This window comes from Canis lupus, chromosome 7 (genome assembly GCF_003254725.2).
Source record: "Canis lupus dingo isolate Sandy chromosome 7, ASM325472v2, whole genome shotgun sequence".
Taxonomy (NCBI): domain Eukaryota; kingdom Metazoa; phylum Chordata; class Mammalia; order Carnivora; family Canidae; genus Canis; species Canis lupus.
This window is the reverse complement of record NC_064249.1, coordinates 55872644-55893582: the sequence shown is the minus strand read 5'-3', so window position 1 is coordinate 55893582 and position 20939 is coordinate 55872644. Positions and strand designations below refer to the sequence as shown.

At 36.3% G+C, this 20939-nt stretch overlaps 1 protein-coding gene across 6 annotated transcripts in view; it reads left to right on the top strand.

Moving 5' to 3' along the window:
• Positions 1 to 20939, top strand: part of ASXL3 (ASXL transcriptional regulator 3) — a 182160-nt gene that overhangs the window by 80245 nt on the left and 80976 nt on the right. For all 6 annotated transcript variants that reach the window (XM_025429199.3, XM_049112796.1, XM_049112795.1 and 3 more), the window contains 3 exons: positions 3826 to 3947; positions 14852 to 14969; positions 15937 to 16056. In XM_025429199.3, the coding sequence (XP_025284984.1) occupies positions 3826 to 3947; positions 14852 to 14969; positions 15937 to 16056 (360 nt within the window). The remainder of the gene's footprint in view (positions 1 to 3825; positions 3948 to 14851; positions 14970 to 15936; positions 16057 to 20939) is intronic.

Below are 20939 nucleotides of genomic sequence, written 5' to 3'. Positions count from 1 at the left end.
TAACTATATTGTTGGCTCTGCCTAGTTTTGGCAGCCATGCAAAATGTAGACAGAAATAGCATTTCTGTACATTTAAAAAAATATTTCCTTGTCTTCATTTTGTCCACCTACGGAAAGGGCAGGCAGTCTTGTGGGGTTTTGAGGTATAAATCCTGGCATTCGTTTTGTGATCACGCCAGTGAAGTTAGAAAAAAAAAAAAAAAAAAAAAAGCCCCATTCTTGTTTGAATGCCAAAAAGATATCACTTTCTAAGCTGCCTGTCAGTGTTTGATATTTATTGGATAAAACATCTGTCCTAATTCTTCAGTTTCCTGGTTTCTGTTGTAATTTCACATACAGGGAATTTCCCTTGGCCCTTTCTTTAACATTAATTTTTCTTTGGCTTGTATTTCAGAGGCCAGACTCAGTCCCTTATATAAATATTCAGGCAACTGTTTAAAATGAGCTGTGTATTATTTATTTATCACATCTGTTATTAACAAAGCTGCAAGAATTAAGTAAAAGTGAAAACCATGTATTTTGTCAGAATATGAATCTGCATGAACCTCTACAGTCCAACTATTTGGTGTTTTTCGATTCAGCCACCCTCATCATATACATGGCAAAAGAGTGAATAAAATCACTCATGCGCCCATGTTAAGGGTCAATTTTTGTCAGTACACAGACACACACACACCCCACATGCACATACACGCCACATATGCAGGTGCATTGTCTGGAGTTTCTGGATAACACTGTGCATTTTATTATTTCTGGACTTTTTTCCATAAAAATAAGGTATTTTTTTTAACTCAAAGGAACACTCACTTATAGATTTAATTTTCTATTACATTTACTTTCTAAAGATTCCATAATTATTTGATCAGAAATAAATGATTAGAGAAAAATTATTTGATTCAGGGAAATAGGACCATGTTTCAAAAGAGGGAATCAAGGAGGAAATTGACTATGTAGGAAGGAGTTTTCATGATGCTTCATTTGAGTATAGGATAGAATGTAAGATAAAGCAAAATAGAGTTGAGTTAAAAAAAATGAATCATCTTGAGAAAAAAAACTTCATAGGATTGCTTGATGCTGTTTCATTTTATTGTCCTGCCCTCCATCTGAAGTTCTGGGCTCCAGATTGAACCAAATCTTCCCTTTGGAAACACTAAATATATGTGAGTCATTATTAACCTGGTGTAATAGTGAATTTAAATCAAACTATGCATTATATTCTCTGATACTGAAATTGGTATTATGATACTCTATGGCTTCCTTGGGCAGAGAGAAATAGAGCAAGTTAAAAGATATCTGTTAGCCTCAGGAAGGAGGGCTGATTGTAGCAGTCAGATTAATGCAAGCAGTACCTCTTACTGTAGCAGTCAGATGAATGCAAGGGGGACAAGGCTTTAATTACACTCACTAATTCAGCATTTGTTGTTGTTTGTCCCTGCTTCATTGGCATTTACCTTTGAAAGACTTACAAATAAAAGCACTTCCTAAGCAAGTTGGTAAATTTGTCCAGTATGCAGAAGTGTCTCATTTTTTCACAAATTTCCTAAAATCCAACAGCATTTGGTTCTCCTTTTTAACTCATCAGTAAGTTTCCATTTGTCCAGTTGGAAATACTACTCTGAGAATGTGAAGTAATAAAACATATTTGCTAATGCACACTTTGTTCCTGGCTGGGCTTCTATTGCAACATTTAGGTCCATTCAATTGGAATCATTTGTCCCATCTGCCACCTTCCTCTCAATTCCTCAGTTCTTCACACTTTGTAGAGACTTCAAACATTGACGAGCCCATGTGTGTAATCACTGTAAAAGCAAATTTATCTTTGGAATGTAAACTGATGATTAATTTCTAATATTTCTTGAGTTAAGATTTGGCAGAGTGATACAATTTACTCTAGTGATCATTTCAAGGAGAAAAGCCTTGGAGTCCTATAGTTCAGGGTAGCAGTGTTATAAAATGTTTCTACATTTTAATGTTAACTACAACCTTAGACTGTTTTAAGGAAAAGTATCATATGATACCAAATAGAAACAAGTCAGCTGATCTTTAATTCAGAGACTTCTCTTAACTCTATGGATGGGCAAATCCTTTTGGCTTCTTCAACCCTATTATTTCCTGGGCCAATCACTCTCACCCACAGTCCTACATTTTTTCATGTTGTGGTTAAATGACTTGATCTCCCTGCCTTTATTAACTTCCTGTTTCAGTACCTTCAGGATGCAGCTAAATTAAACTTCTATAGACATTGAATTTTCTACATCAGTTCTGGGCTTTTAGGCCAAATATGTAAGTGGGAAATTATGGCTCTGGCCCTGGCTCCCAGCTCTGCTATTTTGTTGACTTTGTTACTGTGGGCAAGTTGTTGAGCATTTCTGGGCTCTAGTTTTCTCTCTCCAAAACAGGGACAGTACCTTTCCATCTTGCAAGGAAGTAGCAATGAATTGTCAAGGATGAAATGAGATCACATATGTAAAGTGCTTGGCATTAAAAACTAACAATTATTGTCCAAAACTTGTTCATTTTGTTTAGTAATCAGCAATTTGATTACTTTCTGTATTAAAATAAAACCTGACTACCTCTTTTTTCCCCAGCATTCTTTCATGAGCATTTTTATTTCTAGGCAGCATGTGCTTGAGTCTATCTAAAGCAGCTTGAGTGTTCGCAACACTCTGCACGTGCATTTGCTTCCATTTTTGACTAGAATAATTTTTATTCCTCCACCTGCCTCTAAAGCTCAGGTCAGAATTCTCTACGTTTCTGTTCCTTGGAAAATTTTCTTGGATTAGTGTTAACCCTGGTGCCCTTAAGAAGTCATATTTTGAGCTTTTCCAATATGTTCTCAAGCTATTTTTTCCATCCAACTTCTTGCCTCCTGCCTTTGACATATGCCTCCATTCTGCCACTAATCCTAGTGCTTCCTTACTTTGATTTTTTCCAAAAACCTCCTTCCCCTCTGGCGTACATAGAAAAGGTTGTGCATAGAAAAGGGTCTGCATCTGTGCTGCTGCCAGAGTCAGGCACAAAAAAAGGTACTGTCTCTGTTTTGTCTCTTAGGTGGTAGGTTTGGGGACTGAAGAAGAGTGGCCGTTCTAACCCAGGTTTCACAGAACAGAGAGTGAGTGTGGGCCCTTGTCACCCATGTTAGTGAGACATTGGTTCTTCTAAAAGCAGCCTTTATGAAGAAAATGTCCTCTGTTGAATAGACAACAGGTACGCTTGACTTGGGCAAAAATGGACAGATTATATGATTATCTGCAGAGGACTTGATTTCCTTGAAAATAATTTCCTTAAATTGACATCCAACATTTTGGATTTTATTTTCCTTCTCCATGATAGATGACTTGGTCCATAGGAGAAAATAAACATGTCCCAGAAGGCCACAGAATCTATTGAAAGAGGGCTGCTAAGTGGAAGAAGACAATGGTGGTTGGTAGATTTTAAAACAATTTCATTAATTTACATGCTTTCTTCAAAATACTATACATTGCCCAATCTGCATATTCGGACTTGGAAAGTATCTACTGATTCCCAAGTCTTGAGTTAGAAATTACACTCTTTTTTATGTCTGCACAATAGCCCTATGGCATAGAAATTATCATCAATTAGTGGGTAAGGAAACGGAGGTGTAGAGAGGTTACATGTAACTGTGACCACATAGTTATTAAGTGATCCTTCTCTCAAATCTAGATACTCGTCTTTTTACTGTGCTATTTGGCTTTATTTTAGGTATCCATTTTCAATTGGAGAGAAGCTCCAAGCGAGTTAATTACAGTGGATATAAAAAAAGGAATTCAAATTAGTAATATCATTATCTCTCTCTGTTTCTAGTTTGTGCAAAGCAGGTAACTGATGAAGCATCTTCCACTCGAGATTCAAGCCTTACTAACACAGCAGTGCAAAGCAAGTTAGCGTCTTCCTTTCAGCAACACACCAAAAAGGCTCTTAAACAGGTAAGAGAACTGGCATTTGTTCTTTGTTCGGCCTACTTAAAGTAATGGGCATTATGTGGAAAAAGTGAAAATCAATAAGAACCTAGCAGTCAGAGAGCAACAGGGATGTCCTGAATTCAACCACTTTCATAATAGTCATACACTAATTTTACTCTATGCTAAAAACTAGGAGAGGCTTGGCAGAGAACTTTGATGTAAAACAGAGGAAAAATGTGCTCAGAACCATAAAAACTTATATTAAGATTTTCTCATGTAAGGGTTGTAGTAAACATATTGGCTTCATAAACGCATATCTTGAAAATAATGTCTCTCTGGTCTCATGTTTGATAGTTGATGTAAGAAATAAACAGATAATTTCTTTCTTGTGACTGAGATATGGCACATTACAAATGAGGAAAATAGCAATTGTGGCTCCTTTTTATCAAGGATGTCCATCAGGGAGTGAGTGGTATTGAACGGAGGTTAGTTGTACAATATCATCTTGATATTACCTAAGCAGTCTTGATCTCTGTGCCTTGCACTGTGATGGTGATAGGAGGGAATGGTTGGAAGGTTGGGGTCTAGGCTCTGAAATAACCCAGTTTGAATTCCTGTGACTCTGGGCAAGACACTTTTTTTTCCCTCTGAATCTCAAATTTCTTCTCTAGAGAATGTGGAAAATAATGATACATTTCACATGGGAATGATCTGAGAAGTATGTGAGATGAGACATTGAAAGCAAGTGGCAGAATGAGTGAACCCTAATCACCACTCAGTATATGTTAGCTATTGCTGCCATGCTGGCAAATTCCAAATTGTGTGTGGAAGAGGAAGAGGAGATGCTATGGTTAAATGGGGACAGTGCATGATGGTAATGCTGTCAGGAAAGCTTTTACATGTGACCTTTCATGTGAAAACTCATGGCTTTCCCTTGTTTAACTGCTTTCCTCTTCCATATTTTATTTTGCTCTTTCTGTGACAGCCCCCTCCATCACACCTCCTGCAGACCTTACCAAGCGTAGAAATAGAAGTATTATTCTAGTGATATATTTGTAACAAGGAAAAAGAAACCATTTTTGTAAGTTAATTTTTTTAAGTCTCATTAATCTATAACACTTCTTAATAGTCCTATCCAGTCTTCCAGAAGGTCTACCCCTACCTTCTCATCTACTTCAAACAAGGAGCCTTAAGAAAGAAACTCAACATTTTTGTACTGAATTACATTACTTTTCTATTTTGTGTTAATTATTGAAATTGCAGTATTTCCTTTCATTGGTATTATATTTAAGATAATTAGTGTTGCATCAAATAGTCTTTGGTGAGCTTACCATTTATATCTTGTAAAATGTTTTAGGCCAAAGAACAAAATTGAATTCAATGTTGAGATCCCTTTTTAACTGATGAAATAAAAGATGGATAACAGTGAGAAGGTCCAGGAAAAGGCTTACTTAGGCAGCAAATAGGATGCAGACAATAAAACACTAGCCAGGAGAGAACAGAGGATACAGAGCTGGGTACTGGTATTTGTGGCATTTAGGAAACATAGATGCCGTCATAAATGAAAGTCATACTTCTGAAGGGCAGCGATTTATAAAATGTGTATACCATGAAGTATTCCTGTATGTGAATGTAAAGATAAAGATTCAGATCTGTGTATTGTCATATCTCGCTCTTTTTTACTTTCCTCATTTTGGTTTCATATCATTTGAACATTTTTTATATTACTAAATAATTTCACAACTTTGAGTTAGTGCTTTTGTGTTGCGGTAGAGCATGTGTTTGTGGGAAGTTCCACTTGCTTGCTTCAGGCCTAAGCCTTGTTTTAAGAAACCAGTCCTGTAAGCTTCTTAATGCCCTGAAAGAGCTACATGTTAATTTCTTAAAATTTTATTGTATAACCAAATACAAAATTAGCTACTATGAGAATGTGCCACAATATGTAGCAGATATGCTAATGTTTGATTAATAATCAAATTCATATTTGAAATACATTTAGAAAAAAGCTGTTCTTGCAGAATTTTGCCCAGATTCCCTGTAATTGCTGAATTTCTTAAGACAGCATTTCAAGAATTGACTGAACATGAGGCATTTTAAATTGTAGCAGCCTCAGCAAATCTGCAGCTTTCTTTTCTTTTAGATAGTTGAATGGCTATGACCATGTAGAATTCTTTGTAAGTGTATATATACATATGTGTACATATATATGGGTTCTGCATTCATGAACATATATTTTATGTGTATACATGCATATATAAATCCTCTTATGAATGTAGGGCCAACTGAATGACCCTAATAACAATTACATTCGCTGGTATTTACTTTTCTGAATTTTTGGCATTATGCTCTGTATTTTATATATACTATGTCACTTAATCCTCAGAGAAATCCTTTATTGTATGTACTAGCATTCCCATTTTTCAAATGAGGAAAATAAGGCTCAGAGAATATAGGTAACTTGCCCACAATTGTCCAATGAGTACATTTTGGAGATGACACTTGAACCCAAAATCATAGTTTTAGATTCTTCCCTCTTAACTGAGACTGCCTTTTAGCATATGATATGTAATATGATAGATAAATTTTTGACATCCAAGGAAATTTACATTCTTCAGTATTTGTATAGCATAAGGAATGCAATACAGCATGATTATTAAGAATATTATTTTTGAACACAGACTGTTTATGTTCAGTATCAGCACATATTACTGTTAGACACTCAAATATATCAAATATATAGCTCATAACATTTTACTAGAAGTATATTTTGGGTCAGTAGGGCTTTAGTAGTTTGTAAACTGGCCAGTGTAGATTCTTAGAAAGAAGTAGATGGAAAACAAGAAATAAACAAAACAAAACAAAATAAAACCTTATAAAAGCCAGTGGCTTTATAAGCATAAGTGTAGTAAAATAATAATCATAGTAATAATAATAATATTATTCAAAATAATCATTAATGCAAAATAAGCCAGACATAATTACTCAGGTCTGAGGCCCCATCCCCCCGAAGCATGTTGTATAGGGAGTGGGTCCTTTTACTTTGCAATACTACTCATTGTATTATAATTATAGTCTGGCCAATATGGAGGCTATAACGTCCCTTGACTATTGACATAGAATATTTTCATTATGCTTCTAAATATTTGCATCCCTTTTACTTTCTGATCATCAAAATGTTAGTTAACATCACATGTTAGAGTATGAATAATAATATATCGTTATGTTGGTAGATTTTTTTTCTGAATAAGCATATTCCAAATAAATACATTCGGAAGCCTCTGGAGAGTAGCAGATTGCTGATTCTTACCTTGTTCCCTGTCTTCTTTCTGCCTTGTTATTTTAGTTGTAATGATCCTAAAAAATATGAAATGATTAGATTTTGAATTTTAAAGAAGGATAATTAAGAAAGATTAAATTTTGGAAGTTTTTAAACAGCAGAATCAAATGAAAGATTAAGGAAGGGTGAGTTCTGTTATGATGGGATGTAACATGGTGTAGAACAGAACCTTTCTATGTTGTTGCTGTTGTTTTATTTGACTTCCTTTATTATTTATTTAGGGTGGTAGAATTTATCCATAAAGTTGCAGATCTTTTGCCCTCTTTTCTTATCACAAAGCAGATACAGTGTTGGTATTTTGCTTTAGCTTTATATGTTTGACCAATACTGTGAAATTCCAAAGGTTATGTTGCATGATAGCAGTTTCTGAACATGGGCGTTGACATTTAGCATATGAGCAACAATGCAAGTTGGTGGTGCCTGACTCAGCCAGCTGTTTCATATGTGTGTATTTCTAATTATTTTAGCATTCACAGCATGTGATATTTTCAGATTTTTCAGTGAAGGGCTTTTTGCATTCAGTCAGTGCATTCTTAAGTTACATTGTTAGTGTTGTTTTTCTATTATAATAAAACAGGCATTACTTGTTTATGCAAATTCTAAGTTAACACAAAAGCCTGTGATTTTAGGTTTTATTTCATTTTTCATTAGAGTAGAAATGAGGACCATTTTATTTAGAGTTATCTGACAAGCTTTCTGTTTAAAAAATAAGATGCTTATTTAAAGGGTTTTTTTTTTTTTTTGGTTTCTTTTATAAAAGAACATCACAATACATCTCCAGAGAAAATCATGCTCAACCCATTTCTTTTGATTTCTTTCCTTTTGCTTTTGCTTAAAGCCAGAATTGTAATTGATGAATGATAGGATCTTTACTTTTCCCTGACTGGTTTAGATCTGTTATGTGTTTCCTTTAAAAAATAAGTTTATTTCCAAGTTTAAGCCTGTAAATTTCTTTCATACTGTATAATACCTGGAAGTATTAAACTTGGTTAGTACCATGTACTCTGTGGAGCTTGGTCGTGTTGGACATTATATATGTGGGCAGCTCAAAGGTATATTCCTTCACAGCTGACTGCATTTACACTTACCATCTTCTTATTTAATTTTTTTAAGGTTTTATTTGTTTATCTGAGTGGGGGCGGAGGGCAGAGGGACCAGCAGACGCCCTGCTGAGCAAGAAGCCCAATGGGACACTCAGTCCCAGGACCCTGAGATCATGACCTGAGCCAAAACCAGGGCTTTTAACCCACTGAGCCACCTGGACACCCTTATTGAAATTTTGATAGTGTTTCTGGATTTGAAATTACAGAATTTAAAGTTGTTCAGTAAGATATTCCATTAGCATTTTGAAGAGCTAAGGCCTGAGTAGTCAGAAAGTACTTCATTGAAATCATACCCCTCAGTGAAATCATACCCCTCTAGGCTAACATAGTAAGACTTACTATATAATGTCAATGTCAAAATAAAACAATGCTATTCAGATTGAGCAACAAGGCCACCTCTAGCTAGTTGAGACCTCTGGTGTGGAGTAGAAAAAGCTGCTTCTCATAATTTCACAACAGAATAAAATCTCCCCTTTCAGGGTACCCTTATGCAGAGCAAACCTCCCACGACCATCTAAAGTGACCCTCCTATTCTTATTTTCTTAATCTGTTACATGGCTTTTTATTTTCCAGGCTGTGGAATATCCAAATTTAAATAATGATTAGTTGCATTTAACTTCTGTTATATTTGTAATATATGATGTAAAACAGAAATTTTCTTTTTCTTCTGGAATTTTAGCTAAAGCTTAAAACTGAGGACAGTGGGATAGAAGTATACCTGCTGTAAAGGGAGGTGCTAGACACAGTCTCAGAGGACTTAGTGAGAGAGGCCAGATGGCCCTGGACCATCCCCCAGCAACCAGTATAAAAAAATAGCTTAAGATTCATTTCAAGGAGCATTAATTAAAGGGATTTTATAAAACTGGATAGAACTCTGCTACATCCTTCCTCTCTCTCTCTCTCTCTCTCTCTCTCTCTCTTTCTCGGTGAAAGGCACAGTCTACATGAGAGGAAGACTCAGAAACACTCATGAAAAGGGAGTTCCCAGGAAGGGAACGTGGTATCTCACACACTGTTAGGAAGCTTTATAAGATTATATATATATATACTTTATATGATATATATATATACTTTATATATATAAACTCATATATATATATGAGTTTTATACACACACATATATATACACAGATATATATACTATATGTAGTTATAGTTATAACTAGGTAATAGATATGTAGGTAATATAATCTGTATAACTAGATAATGTACAATATACAAATCTAGCAGTTGGCCTCTGCCTCCCCAAAGATTGTGGTGCTGTGACTATTATAACACAAGGTAAAACGGCGTTGACCTATTTTTCTCCTCATTTTCAACTCCAGTCCTGGGGAACCCAGAAAAAGAGGAAGGAAATAGAGGAAGAGTAAAATCGAGAATCTATTCACTAATGAAGCTTTTTTGATCTGAGTCATAGGCGTGGCCTGGGGAGAGCAGAAAGAAGGCTTTATATTTGACCTCATGTATTTAAACCTGAAAATGAGACTATATAAAAACTTGAAGACAATCCAAGAAGCTGTGGGTTCTATGTAAAATATTGTTCAGAAATGAGCAAGGAAATGGGTCAGAAATGTGTGAAGGCAATTTTAAGAGAATAAAATTATTTCTTGTTTCATGCTGATTTCTGCCTTATGAATAAACCAGTTATATATTTTAAAGAGAGACAGAAGAGGGATTTTTTTATTTTTATTAAAATTATTTTTAATTTTATTTATACTTAGTATAAATATTATATATTAAATTTATTTCATAATTTTATTTATACTTAGTAAATATTTATGAGCACCTAGTATAGCTCAGGTAATCTTCTAGGCACTTGGGGATATGTCAGTGAACAAAAAAGATGAAAATCCTTGTCTTCCGTAGAGTCTGTATTCTAGGTTGGGAAAGGCAAGAAAATGACATTGCACAGTTTATTTTTCCATGTGGGGAAAAATAAAGTAGAGTGGATGTTGGGGATCGAGAATATGGTGGGAAAAGCAGTATAAGAGTGTGTGATTTGAATGTTTGTGTCCCCCCACATTTGTATTTTGGGATTCTAAGGTTCAGTATGATGGTATTCGGGGATGAGGTCTTTAGGAGGTGGCTTAGGTTATGAGCATGGGGCTGTCATAAATGGGATTAATATTCTTACAAAAGAGACCCCACCAGAGTTCCCTAGCCACTGTCTGCCATATGAGGGTACAATGAGAAGCCCACAATCCAGAGGAGGGGCCCTATGATCTTGGGCCTTTGACCTCCAGACTCTGAAGAATGAATTTCTATGGTTTGCAGGTTACCCAGCCTGTGGTATTTTGTTATAGCAGCCCAAAATGGGCTTAGGCAGTAAGAAAGGTCTCAAGTATATGAGGAAATGAGCCATGCAGATGTTGAGGGAAGAGTGTACTGTGTACAGAAAAGAATTCATGCAGAGGCTCTGAGGCAGAAGAGTTCCTGGTGTGTTTAAGTATCCTTCCCTAAGTTGCTCAAAATGCTCAGAATTGTTAAGAACTTTGCCCAAGGTGTGAGATGTAATGTACTTCATGCCGTGGAGCCTTAAAATGTATGCTGAAAAAGTGCATAAAGGCAAACGGCATTTATTTGTTGAAAGACACACTTTGCTTTCTTTTTGCTGGGCCTCTTTCACGTCTTTGGTGCAGAGGTGCTGGAGTGGTCACTTTGGGCTGTGGGACAAGACTGAGGTTGTAGAGGTGCCTTTGCTTTGAACATACATCTCTTGTTCCTAATAAACACTGGGCAGTCATTTCAGGGAATTCTTTTCCATTTCCATAATCTTCCTGGTCCTCCTTTTGAGCTCCCCAAGTTATTTGTTCCTTGAACCACCAAAGACTTCCTGTGAGGTCTAATACTAATACTAGACTGGAGATCCTGACATCTTCATGTGGCTGGTTCTCCTTTCACTTGGGTTTTGTCTCAACTGTCACCTCTCAAGAGATTTTTCTTCCCACCCCAGTTACTCTACTTCCTCATCCTGGCATAATTATATTAGTGCTTGTATGTATATAAAATTATTATGTTTATTTTATGTAATTCCTTAGTAGTCTTTTGCTAAAATGTAAAATAAAACAAAGCTTTTGTCTTGTTCATTGCTAAGGATCAGCAGTGTGTACGCTGTACTACAACAGAATAAGTCCTCAAAAAATGCATTCATTGCAGAATGGGTAAATTATATAAGAAGTAACATTTATTGAATATTTACTATGTGCTACAAATAGCATTAAATACTGTTATGTGGATTTCCTATTTAAAACATCTTAAACATCTATTGTCTTCATTTTATGGGGACATATTACCCACGTAATTTAGCCAGCGTTTTCCAGCTGGTTAGTTTATTTTTTCTCTGACTCTGCAACCCTGCTCTTACCCATCACACCACACAGACACAGTCATTAGAATGGCTCTGCACTGTTCCCTAGTCCTCTGTAGGTCAGCATGTTCGAATAGGGGGAATTTAATACCTCTATTGGGCAGTGGTCAGACTCATTTATTTGAGGAAGTGAGGAGCATTGGAAATGTGTGTAGTAGATCTGAAAGATTGGTGCCCTCAGGCTGAATTTAACTCAGAGTCATCTTTGTTTTGTCTGGCAGTTTGTTTAAAACAGGAAAGCTCACCTAAAAATCCAGTTGTGTTGCATTTCTTGAGTACTTACTGCCTCCTCCAATGGGGCATGTGCTTTTCTCACTCACTTCAGCCCCCCCACCCCCATCACTATTTTACCCTAGCCCATATACTCCAAAAAAGCATTTCACATTTGTGAGGAGACATGCAGCATATGTTTGAGTAGTTGATGTACACCTAGTTGCAGAAATAGTTACATAATCCAAAAAAACCCATGAACAGCCAGCTACTCTACTTGTAGGATTAATACCATACAGCAAGAGAACAGAAATCACCATAATGCAGGAACCACTGTACAACCTGCCTCATGGACATGGCAGGTGCCAGAGTTCTCTTACGTGGAGCCCACACTATCCCAGACAACTCAATTACTGAGCATTGTTTTCTGTACCTCCATCCACATTCTGATCTACTTGGAAGTTGTCCCTAGTGTCTAGAGTCAAATAAATCCTGCTTTCTGGGAAGTGAACTGGAATCTGCAAGTTAGCCTAATGTGACTATAGATCTAGTAAATGTGATTAAGATGCCCCTTCTGATAACTGAACCATGATGCTCCTCAAGTTTGCCTGGTAGCCTACTTCACTGCCATGACTGGCCTCATAAGGAACAAAAACTTCCCAATTTTTGTTCTCTGCCCCCTAGAGATTGTTATTCAGGGTCAAATATAATACATGCTTTTCAGAAGTAAAACAGAAAAGTATACATATTTTAAATACACTTAAAACAATTTTCTTTATATTGTGGGCATTTAGTTTTGGTCACCTGTTGACACATTGTTTCATTTTAGCATTAAAAAATACTGTATTCAGAAATATTTCTTTAAATTTCTGAATAGTAAATGCATGTTTAGACAAAAATCATTGAAATGGTCTCAATATTGATTATTCCTTTATCCCTACTTGGCTCCACCTTGAAGCTGCAGGTTTTTCTTATTATATTATCTCTGTCATGGTTTCTTTCTGTCCAGCTACTAATTTGTCTGTAATAGAGTCCTCTCAGCTCTAAAAGTTGATGACAAAATTATTACTTTAATAATTATTTACCACAAATCCTATAAAAAGACATACCGTTTTTATGATTCCAGTTCCTAGGTGGGCCCTTTGTTATTTCACATTCTTACTTAACCAGTGTTTTCAAATATATACCTACCCTCCCTAATGTAAAATGAATGCTTTTAAAATACCCACTTGGATTGCCAAGGGAAGTAGTTGAAGTCTATGATGTATAGACCTCTAAAAATTAATCATTCTTTGTACACGTTTTATTGTTCTGTGAAGTCTTATGGAGTGGGCAAAAATGGACTTAATTGTAATTAAGGCACTGTGTTGCTTCCTTCTGTTTTATTATTGGTTTGATAGGTTAATGTCTATAAAGTGCTCTGAGCTCTTACACCAGGCTGTAAGAGATTTATGCAGTTGTATACACCTTGATGAAAGTAAGGGTAAATGTCTTAAATATTTTATAGCACACATGGTCTCATTAAATATATTATTGACAGCAAGCTGAAGATGAGGAGCAAGGCATTTTGTTCATTTTTCTTATCTCTTGCCCCCTACACAGGGCCTGGTACTTTGTAAAAGCTCAGTAGATATAAGAATTGGAGGGAAGTTGCTTGCTTTATCATTAGCCAACAGTATCATTTGTAATAGATTTCCCAAGCCATTCACTTTCCCATCTGCTTCTAAATCTCCTATGAAGAGGCCTTCTCTCATTTAAATGGTATTTAATTTTTTACTTCTGTAATTATTTGATTACTAAATCTTACTGTCTACAGGTTGGACATTCAACTAATACCCTTTGCAAATAAAATGACATTGTTTCTGACAGCAGGGGATATACAGCCAATGCAGTATTTTAGGAGGTTGTGACAACTCCTAGTCGAAGAATATAAATCAAGTAACTGAGTTGTTATAAAATGGGTAGAAATGACACAGAAACCAGGAATAAAAATGTTTGAGACTGTCTGTGGTCAGCCTTTTAACCTTTTGAGGAGTTTTAGCATCCCTGTAACTGTGAATTTAATGTCTCTTCAGTCTAGTGTGCTGAAGACCCTTTTTATTACAGGTAATTTTCTGTGTAAAGTGATCCGCTGGATAAGCTGTATTTCAAAACTTTTAAATGTCTTTTATTACATTATCATCACCGTGGTTGATTCATTTATGAAACACAAAGCACTCCCATTTGGAGAGATTTATTCTCGTATCATTTTTTTTTTCCCCTGGATTTGCCAGAACGCCGTCATGTTCGTGTTCTGAAGGTTAATGCCCAAAGTCAAGCAGACAGAAGCCAAGTGCTGCAAGGTTTCCAAGATTAGGACTGATTCCCTTCACAGAAATAAATGATTCCTGCCATGTTCAGTGATTTTGTGCAGCGCTCCCCACGGCTGAGTGAGTGCATCAATACTGTAGTCCTTACCTGCTGTACATACTGATGACACTCGGTGTTAACTTGATTGACCGAGCAGGCCACTGAAGAAGACGCACCTGCAAGAGAAGTGCAGACACATCTATTTTTATCCTGGTCTCGAAACATTTATTTTACATTTATTTTACTTGGGAGTCATGGTTGCAAGTTCCATGGGCTCCCAAGCCACACAGCTAAGGTAGAACTGTGCTATAAGTGCTGCTTTGTTTTCAGAATTAGACTCCAAATGGTCTCAGGTTGCTACCCTTTGCCAAAGCCTAATTTTAGGCTTTTGAGGGAAAATGACATGAAGAGGACTATTAAGAATCAGGACCAATTAGTGACTCTGTGGAATTTAAGTCTCTTAAGAGGTTGTATCTAACGATGGGCAAAATGGATCATTTATTTCAATTATGAGGCATCATTTTGGCTATATTTGTATGTTATATTTTGTTATGTTTTGTAGGCTTTGAGGCAGCAGCAGAAAAGAAGAAATGGAGTCTCAATGATGGTAAACAAGACTGTTCCTCGTGTTGTTTTGACACCATTAAAGGTGTCTGATGAGCAGTCGGATTCGCCTTCAGGTAAAGCGCTAAAAATATTGTATGCTTGGCCAGTTTCTTCCCGGAGGAGACTTCTTCACTGAGAGAGATGTCAGGAATTTTCTCTGCAACCGAATAATATTTCTACTAGAGGTTTCGTTTTAATTTTTTATTTTTTTTAGACTTTGGACTCTTTCAGTGATACAAAAATAATAAGACATTTCGCTCTTAAAAAAAGAAAAGGCAGCAGCTCGCTCATCATCAAAGGACTTCATTTTCTAATGTCAATAGGTGTAAGAAAATGTGTGGTACTGCTAGGTGGATTTTTTTGTTGTTGCTCTGGCTTTTGTTTGAATGTTGAACTTTAATGGTGGACCACATGCTGATGTGTAATGCCATCAAAAGCAGTTCTTCCGTGAGTGTGAATTTGTTTTTCAGTCTTCTGCTGCAAAATCAGGCATCCTTTATTAGTTTCTGTGTTCTGGGAACATTCTTCTCACCTCAGTACAGCCCTGACCTTTTCTTCTAATTTACCTTCTGTCACTTTATCAGTTATGTACCATTCTATTTATTATAGATTGATGCTTGCATTTTCTGTTCCTATTTCAACATAAAGTTGTTTATAAAGGTATGATCTCTCCTTCTCCTCAAGCTTCTCTTCTTTCATGTTTCTATCTCTGTCTTGCATCTTCTCTAAATGGTATAGAATTGTCGACGCTTATCCGTGTGTTTTTACAAAAGATCTGAGTGTTTCTTTTTAAAGCTATCAGATCAGTGAACGTGTTTTTGACTCCACTATTAGGCCATCTGTTCTTGCTTTTTGTTCTGTTTGATTGATTTATTGGGCTTTTCTCTTTATATCCAGCAGAGGAATCAGATTGTGGCCAAAGGTAGTGAATTAACTTATAGAAAAGGAGATTATATCTATGGTTTTTGAAATAATTTTAGATTTTTCTTTTCAAGGACAGCAAGAGGAAGATAATGACATAATAACTATTTCCTTTTTTAGGATCCGAATCTAAAAATGGTGAAGCAGACAGTTCAGATAAAGAAATGAAACATGGGCAAAAATCTCCCACTGGAAAACAAACAAGTCAGCACTTAAAACGATTAAAAAAGTCTGGTTTGGGTGAGTGTTCAATAGACTATGACATTTCACATTTTAGAGATTTATATCTTTTTTCAATGAAATTATGGAAAATTCTTAGAACATTTTTTGTAATGGTTAAACAAGGAAACTTAAAAATCTTTCCAGTTTATCTAAACCAGAAAGGGTACTAAATAAGAAAGTACAGTTCCAATAGATTGGTCTTAGCATATTGCTGAATTCATAAATGATATTATTGGGTAAAGATAGGAGATTTGATGTGATCTGTATATTTAAGAAATTATCTGCCAAGTCATGATTTTATCTATTGTGCCATGTTTTGTTTCTGTAACTGGGTTTCAGTTTATTGGAATATACTGTATTGGGGGAAAAAAGTGCAACTTTTTGTAAAGAGTTCATTCAACTATAGAGGACATTGTCATTGGGGTCTGCTGCAGTAAAACTGCTCTGCTTTGCTTGTCATGGATGCTGCTTGAAATATTCAGTAGTGCTTGTCAGAAAAACAGTGTAAAATTGCTGAGAAGTGTAGTGTAGGAGACAGAGTCCCAGGGTCTTGCAAGTCAGCACCAGGTTTTCTTCGGCAGATTTCCTTCCTGATAACTTGCATCAGATACTCAGAAGCAGCATTCAGAGAAAACGTAACGTGAGAATTAAAAAAGATGAAAATAAACATATCCAGGGCTGAACATTGTAATTCTCCACTGAATCTCCTTTGTTGGAAATCTGGACCTAATGGCTTCATTTCTCTCTCTCCGTTATTTCACTTCTGAGTCAGGGTAATGATAATGACCTGGATCATTGTAATACTTTGTCAGATGGTTGGTAGAAATTACAGTTACTGATCTGAACTTTATTATCAGTTCTGCCACTTACTTTCTTGGCAACTTAGGTAATTCTTATTTGCAATTCATCTGTTTATAAAATTCAACCAAGAGTTTCTCTCTTTCTCTCTGTCTCTCTATATATGTATATATATATACACACACACACACATACACACACATATACATATATAATATATATGAAACATTTTATATATATATAAAATAAGGGTTTACTATATGTGTGTGTGTGTATATATATATGTATACACACACACACACACACACACACATATATATAAAGGTTTACTGATTGCTTATTTTATACCAGGAATTTTGCCAAATCCTGGGAGCATGCTTTCAATAAAAAGTCTTTGAATAAGATTTATATAATCCTTAGATAAGATCTCTTTAGTTAAACAGAGTTTATTTTTGGTTTACATTCTTGGCATATAGATAATTACCTCTTTTGCATTATTTCCAAAGCTAAATAATTTTATAATTTTTGTGTAGCCCAAAATGTGTGAATGTGTGTTTATATCCTCACTTAATATGTATTATTGTGTTTTTTTCCTAGTCTTTTGAGGGTTGTAAAGTATGTACTTTAATAGGAGTAGCTTCTAAAATAGAAAACTACCACGGGAGAGTGATATGTAAAGAATGTATTAAAAAATGTACTAAAAAAATGCCATGTTGTGATATCATAAATAATGTATTTATTGTTTAAAGATTTTATTTATCCACTTGAGAGAGAGAGAGAGCAAGCAGGAGAAGGGAGAGGAGAAGCAGACTCCCCACTGAGCGGGGAGCTCCATGCTGGGCTCTATCCCAGGACCTTGGGATCATGATCTGAGCTGAAGGCCGATGCTTAACCCACTGAGCCACCCAGGTCCTCTGATATCCTAAGTTATTTAAAAATTAGTGACATTCGGTTAAAAATGGCCTGCTACCAACTTCCGTAAAGTCAATGGCATATCATGCATCTAAAAAAATTCAAGGCATAGGGCCCTCCCTATTTAATTACTGAGCTAACTTCAGGATTGGAAGTCAAAAAAGGTGTGTAGTATGTTATCAGGATCTTGTCAGGTATTCAGGTTTTACTCAGGAGCTCTTGCTTTCTAACTATTGTTACCTAGAAGCCCTGCATGGCAATGAATGTCTTACATTTTAAAAATTGTATTGTCAGAGTATTTCAGCTGACTTGTTAGCAATTTAAAAAGTTGATAAAGGAGACCACTGTGTTCATTTTAAGCTGCTTTTTTTTTAAAGACCTGCAAAGTAATAGAATAGTGAAGCTACCTTAATGAAGAGATGTAGAAGTGAAATCATATTCAGTGCTTGTATTTAACGTAATAGTCTAGGTAATCTCTTAATAAGTTATCTTGTTTAGTACTGCCTTCAATTATGTACAGTAGAATTATTTCCATTTTTCAGCTGAAGAAACTGAGGCCCATTTAAAGAGGTTCCCCCATAAATGACATGGCTAAGATACAAGCTGAGGAGTAGCTAGCTCCAAAGTCTACACCATTATCCTGGGCATTTGGATATTGAACCATCTAGCCCATACTATGGACCTGCAGGCACCATGGAAGAGCAACAGGGCCCTCTGACATGATGAATCTGCCAGTGTTAAAATCCAGGTTTACTAGTTACACATGGAAGGGGGGGCTAGCAACTCTAAGATTTCCTAGCTGATCCTATAAAATCAGGCAGATGGAGGAAGAAGGTGGGACTTAAAATAAGTCAGTTAATGTAAAAAACTGCCAAAGATAAGCTGAAGGTGATTACTGGGAAGGAAATGGGACTGATGACTAGCCAGCAAGCAACTGCATTCTGTGCAAATGAAGTGAGCAGTGTTTAGGAAGCCTCCCATATACGCCCAGCACTGTAAAATAAAAAGTGAAAAAAAGATAAGGATGAAATGAAAGGAAGAGCCTTAAACATAACTATTTCTAGACAATACCCCATGTTTCTTCTAGAAAGTAATGTTTTTATGTTCTATGACCTTAGGGATCTTACAGAGTAAAAGAATCTCAATGCTGTGAAGCATTTTAGCTTTGGGATAGTATTTAATATTCCTTAAGGCATATTTATTTATATTTTGCTTTTCCTCTCTTTGCCATTAAGTTGTTATTCCCTTGGACATAGTGACCTTCCTGTCTATCTTTGAGGTCCTCACCACACCAATTATATCCTTCTCACTTAGTAGGTGCTGGATAATTTTGGTATGAATTATTTATAAGTAGCTGAAGGGGTAGTAAGTTTGGATGGTATCCTATAGGTTTCAGCAGGCTTACATACCCTTGCATAAAAATGATCCTATGCCCCTGGGGAAGGTCATTCTTTTATAGCTACAAATACAGTGCAAAGAAAGATGAACCAACCAACATCCAGTAGCCAGCCAGACAGGGAGAGCTGTTTCTTCCTTGTGCCTTCTCCATCAGGGTTAGACAGCTAATTCATACAGTTTTAGAAATGTGGTTTGAGCCATCTTTACTTTCTTCTAGGTAGAGGTAATTGTATATAACTCCTAACCTGTTGAAACCATTCTGAATTAAAACAAATGGTGTCAGTCTTTTCTAACTTAAATTGGTAACTCTCAAACTAAATCTAGTCAAAGTCAGAGGTTAGGGTGTAAGTCTAAATTGTCATCCTTGGGATCCCTGGGTGGCGCAGCGGTTTAGCGCCTGCCTTTGGCCCAGGGCGCGATCCTGGAGACCCGGGATCAAGTCCCACGTCGGGCTCCCGGTGCATGGAGCCTGCTTCTCCCTCTTTTTTTTTTTTTTTTTTTGCTTCTCCCTCTGCCTGTGTCTTTGCCCCCCCCCGACTATCATAAATAAATAAATAAAAAATAAATAAATAAACAAACAAATAAATAAATAAATAAAAATAAATTGTCATCCTTATTGTGAGATTCCCCTAACCAGATATAAAAATCCTCCTAATCCCTCGAGTGCTTCCTTTTGGTCTCTGGCAAATACTTAATCAAATTGCAGGATAATGACCCTATTCAGGTATAGATTTCACTTGGGTCTTGGAATCTCATGTTTATAGCCCAGGGCACAACGGAGCCTGGTGTGCTTCCCTGAGGACACTTGAGTAAGAAAGTGCCATAGACCTCCCTCAGGTCCCTTTATACGCCAGCTTCCCTGGAGAGGGTGAGGAACACACAATAAAAAAATTACTGAGGGGTGCCTGGGTGGCTCACTTGGTTGAGCATCTGTCTCTTGGTCTCAGTTCAGGTCACTATCTCAGGGTTGTGAGATCGAGCCCTGCATCAGGCTCCACACTCAGTGAGAAGTCTGCTTAAAGATTCTCTCCCTCTGCTCCTCTCCCCACTTTCTCTCTCTCTCAAATAAATAAATCTTTTATAAAAAATTATTGAACTTTAATATCCTCAGTCATTCCAGTTTTTCTGATGGTAATCTTAAACCTTTTTTGAGAAATGTGTCATTTAGCATGGGAGCCCATTACTTCTGACATAGGTTTCTTTTTTTGTTTTATTTTGTTCTGTTTGGTTGTTCTCGACCAAGGTTATGTATGAAAATTCTGAAAATATTTCTCGGAGTAGCCCTGTGATTGAATAGACATAGTAACATAGTGACTGAGTGTAATTAAATAAAATAATGAGTCTAAAGACCACTTCTCTAATGATGTTAAAATAAAAAACCAACAAAATCTTGGTCTCTCACCCATTTTTGCATCACACATAGTGGAAAACACTATTCTGATATACATACAAACAAATGCTAACAATATCTACTGGGTTCTTTTATTGTCAAAGGTCTTGCAAAATAGTATCACAGTAAATATTAATCAGACAGTTGAAACTGCAGCTGGTGGAGATGAAAGGTTGGTGATGGCTGAAAATAGGCTTTGAGCTACATGTTTTCTAGCCTCATCAGTTGTTTCATAGCCTTTCTCCTGGCCTTAGCAAAAGATGGAACTCATTTAAAACCTCCCCTATGGAGCTTTCTGAGCTAACCCTGGTATATTATCATCTCCTGGTCTTCAGGGAGCTTAGAGAAGGGGTTGTAAACATTTTTAAAAATGTTTAATGATACTCTCTTACCATTTGTTTTG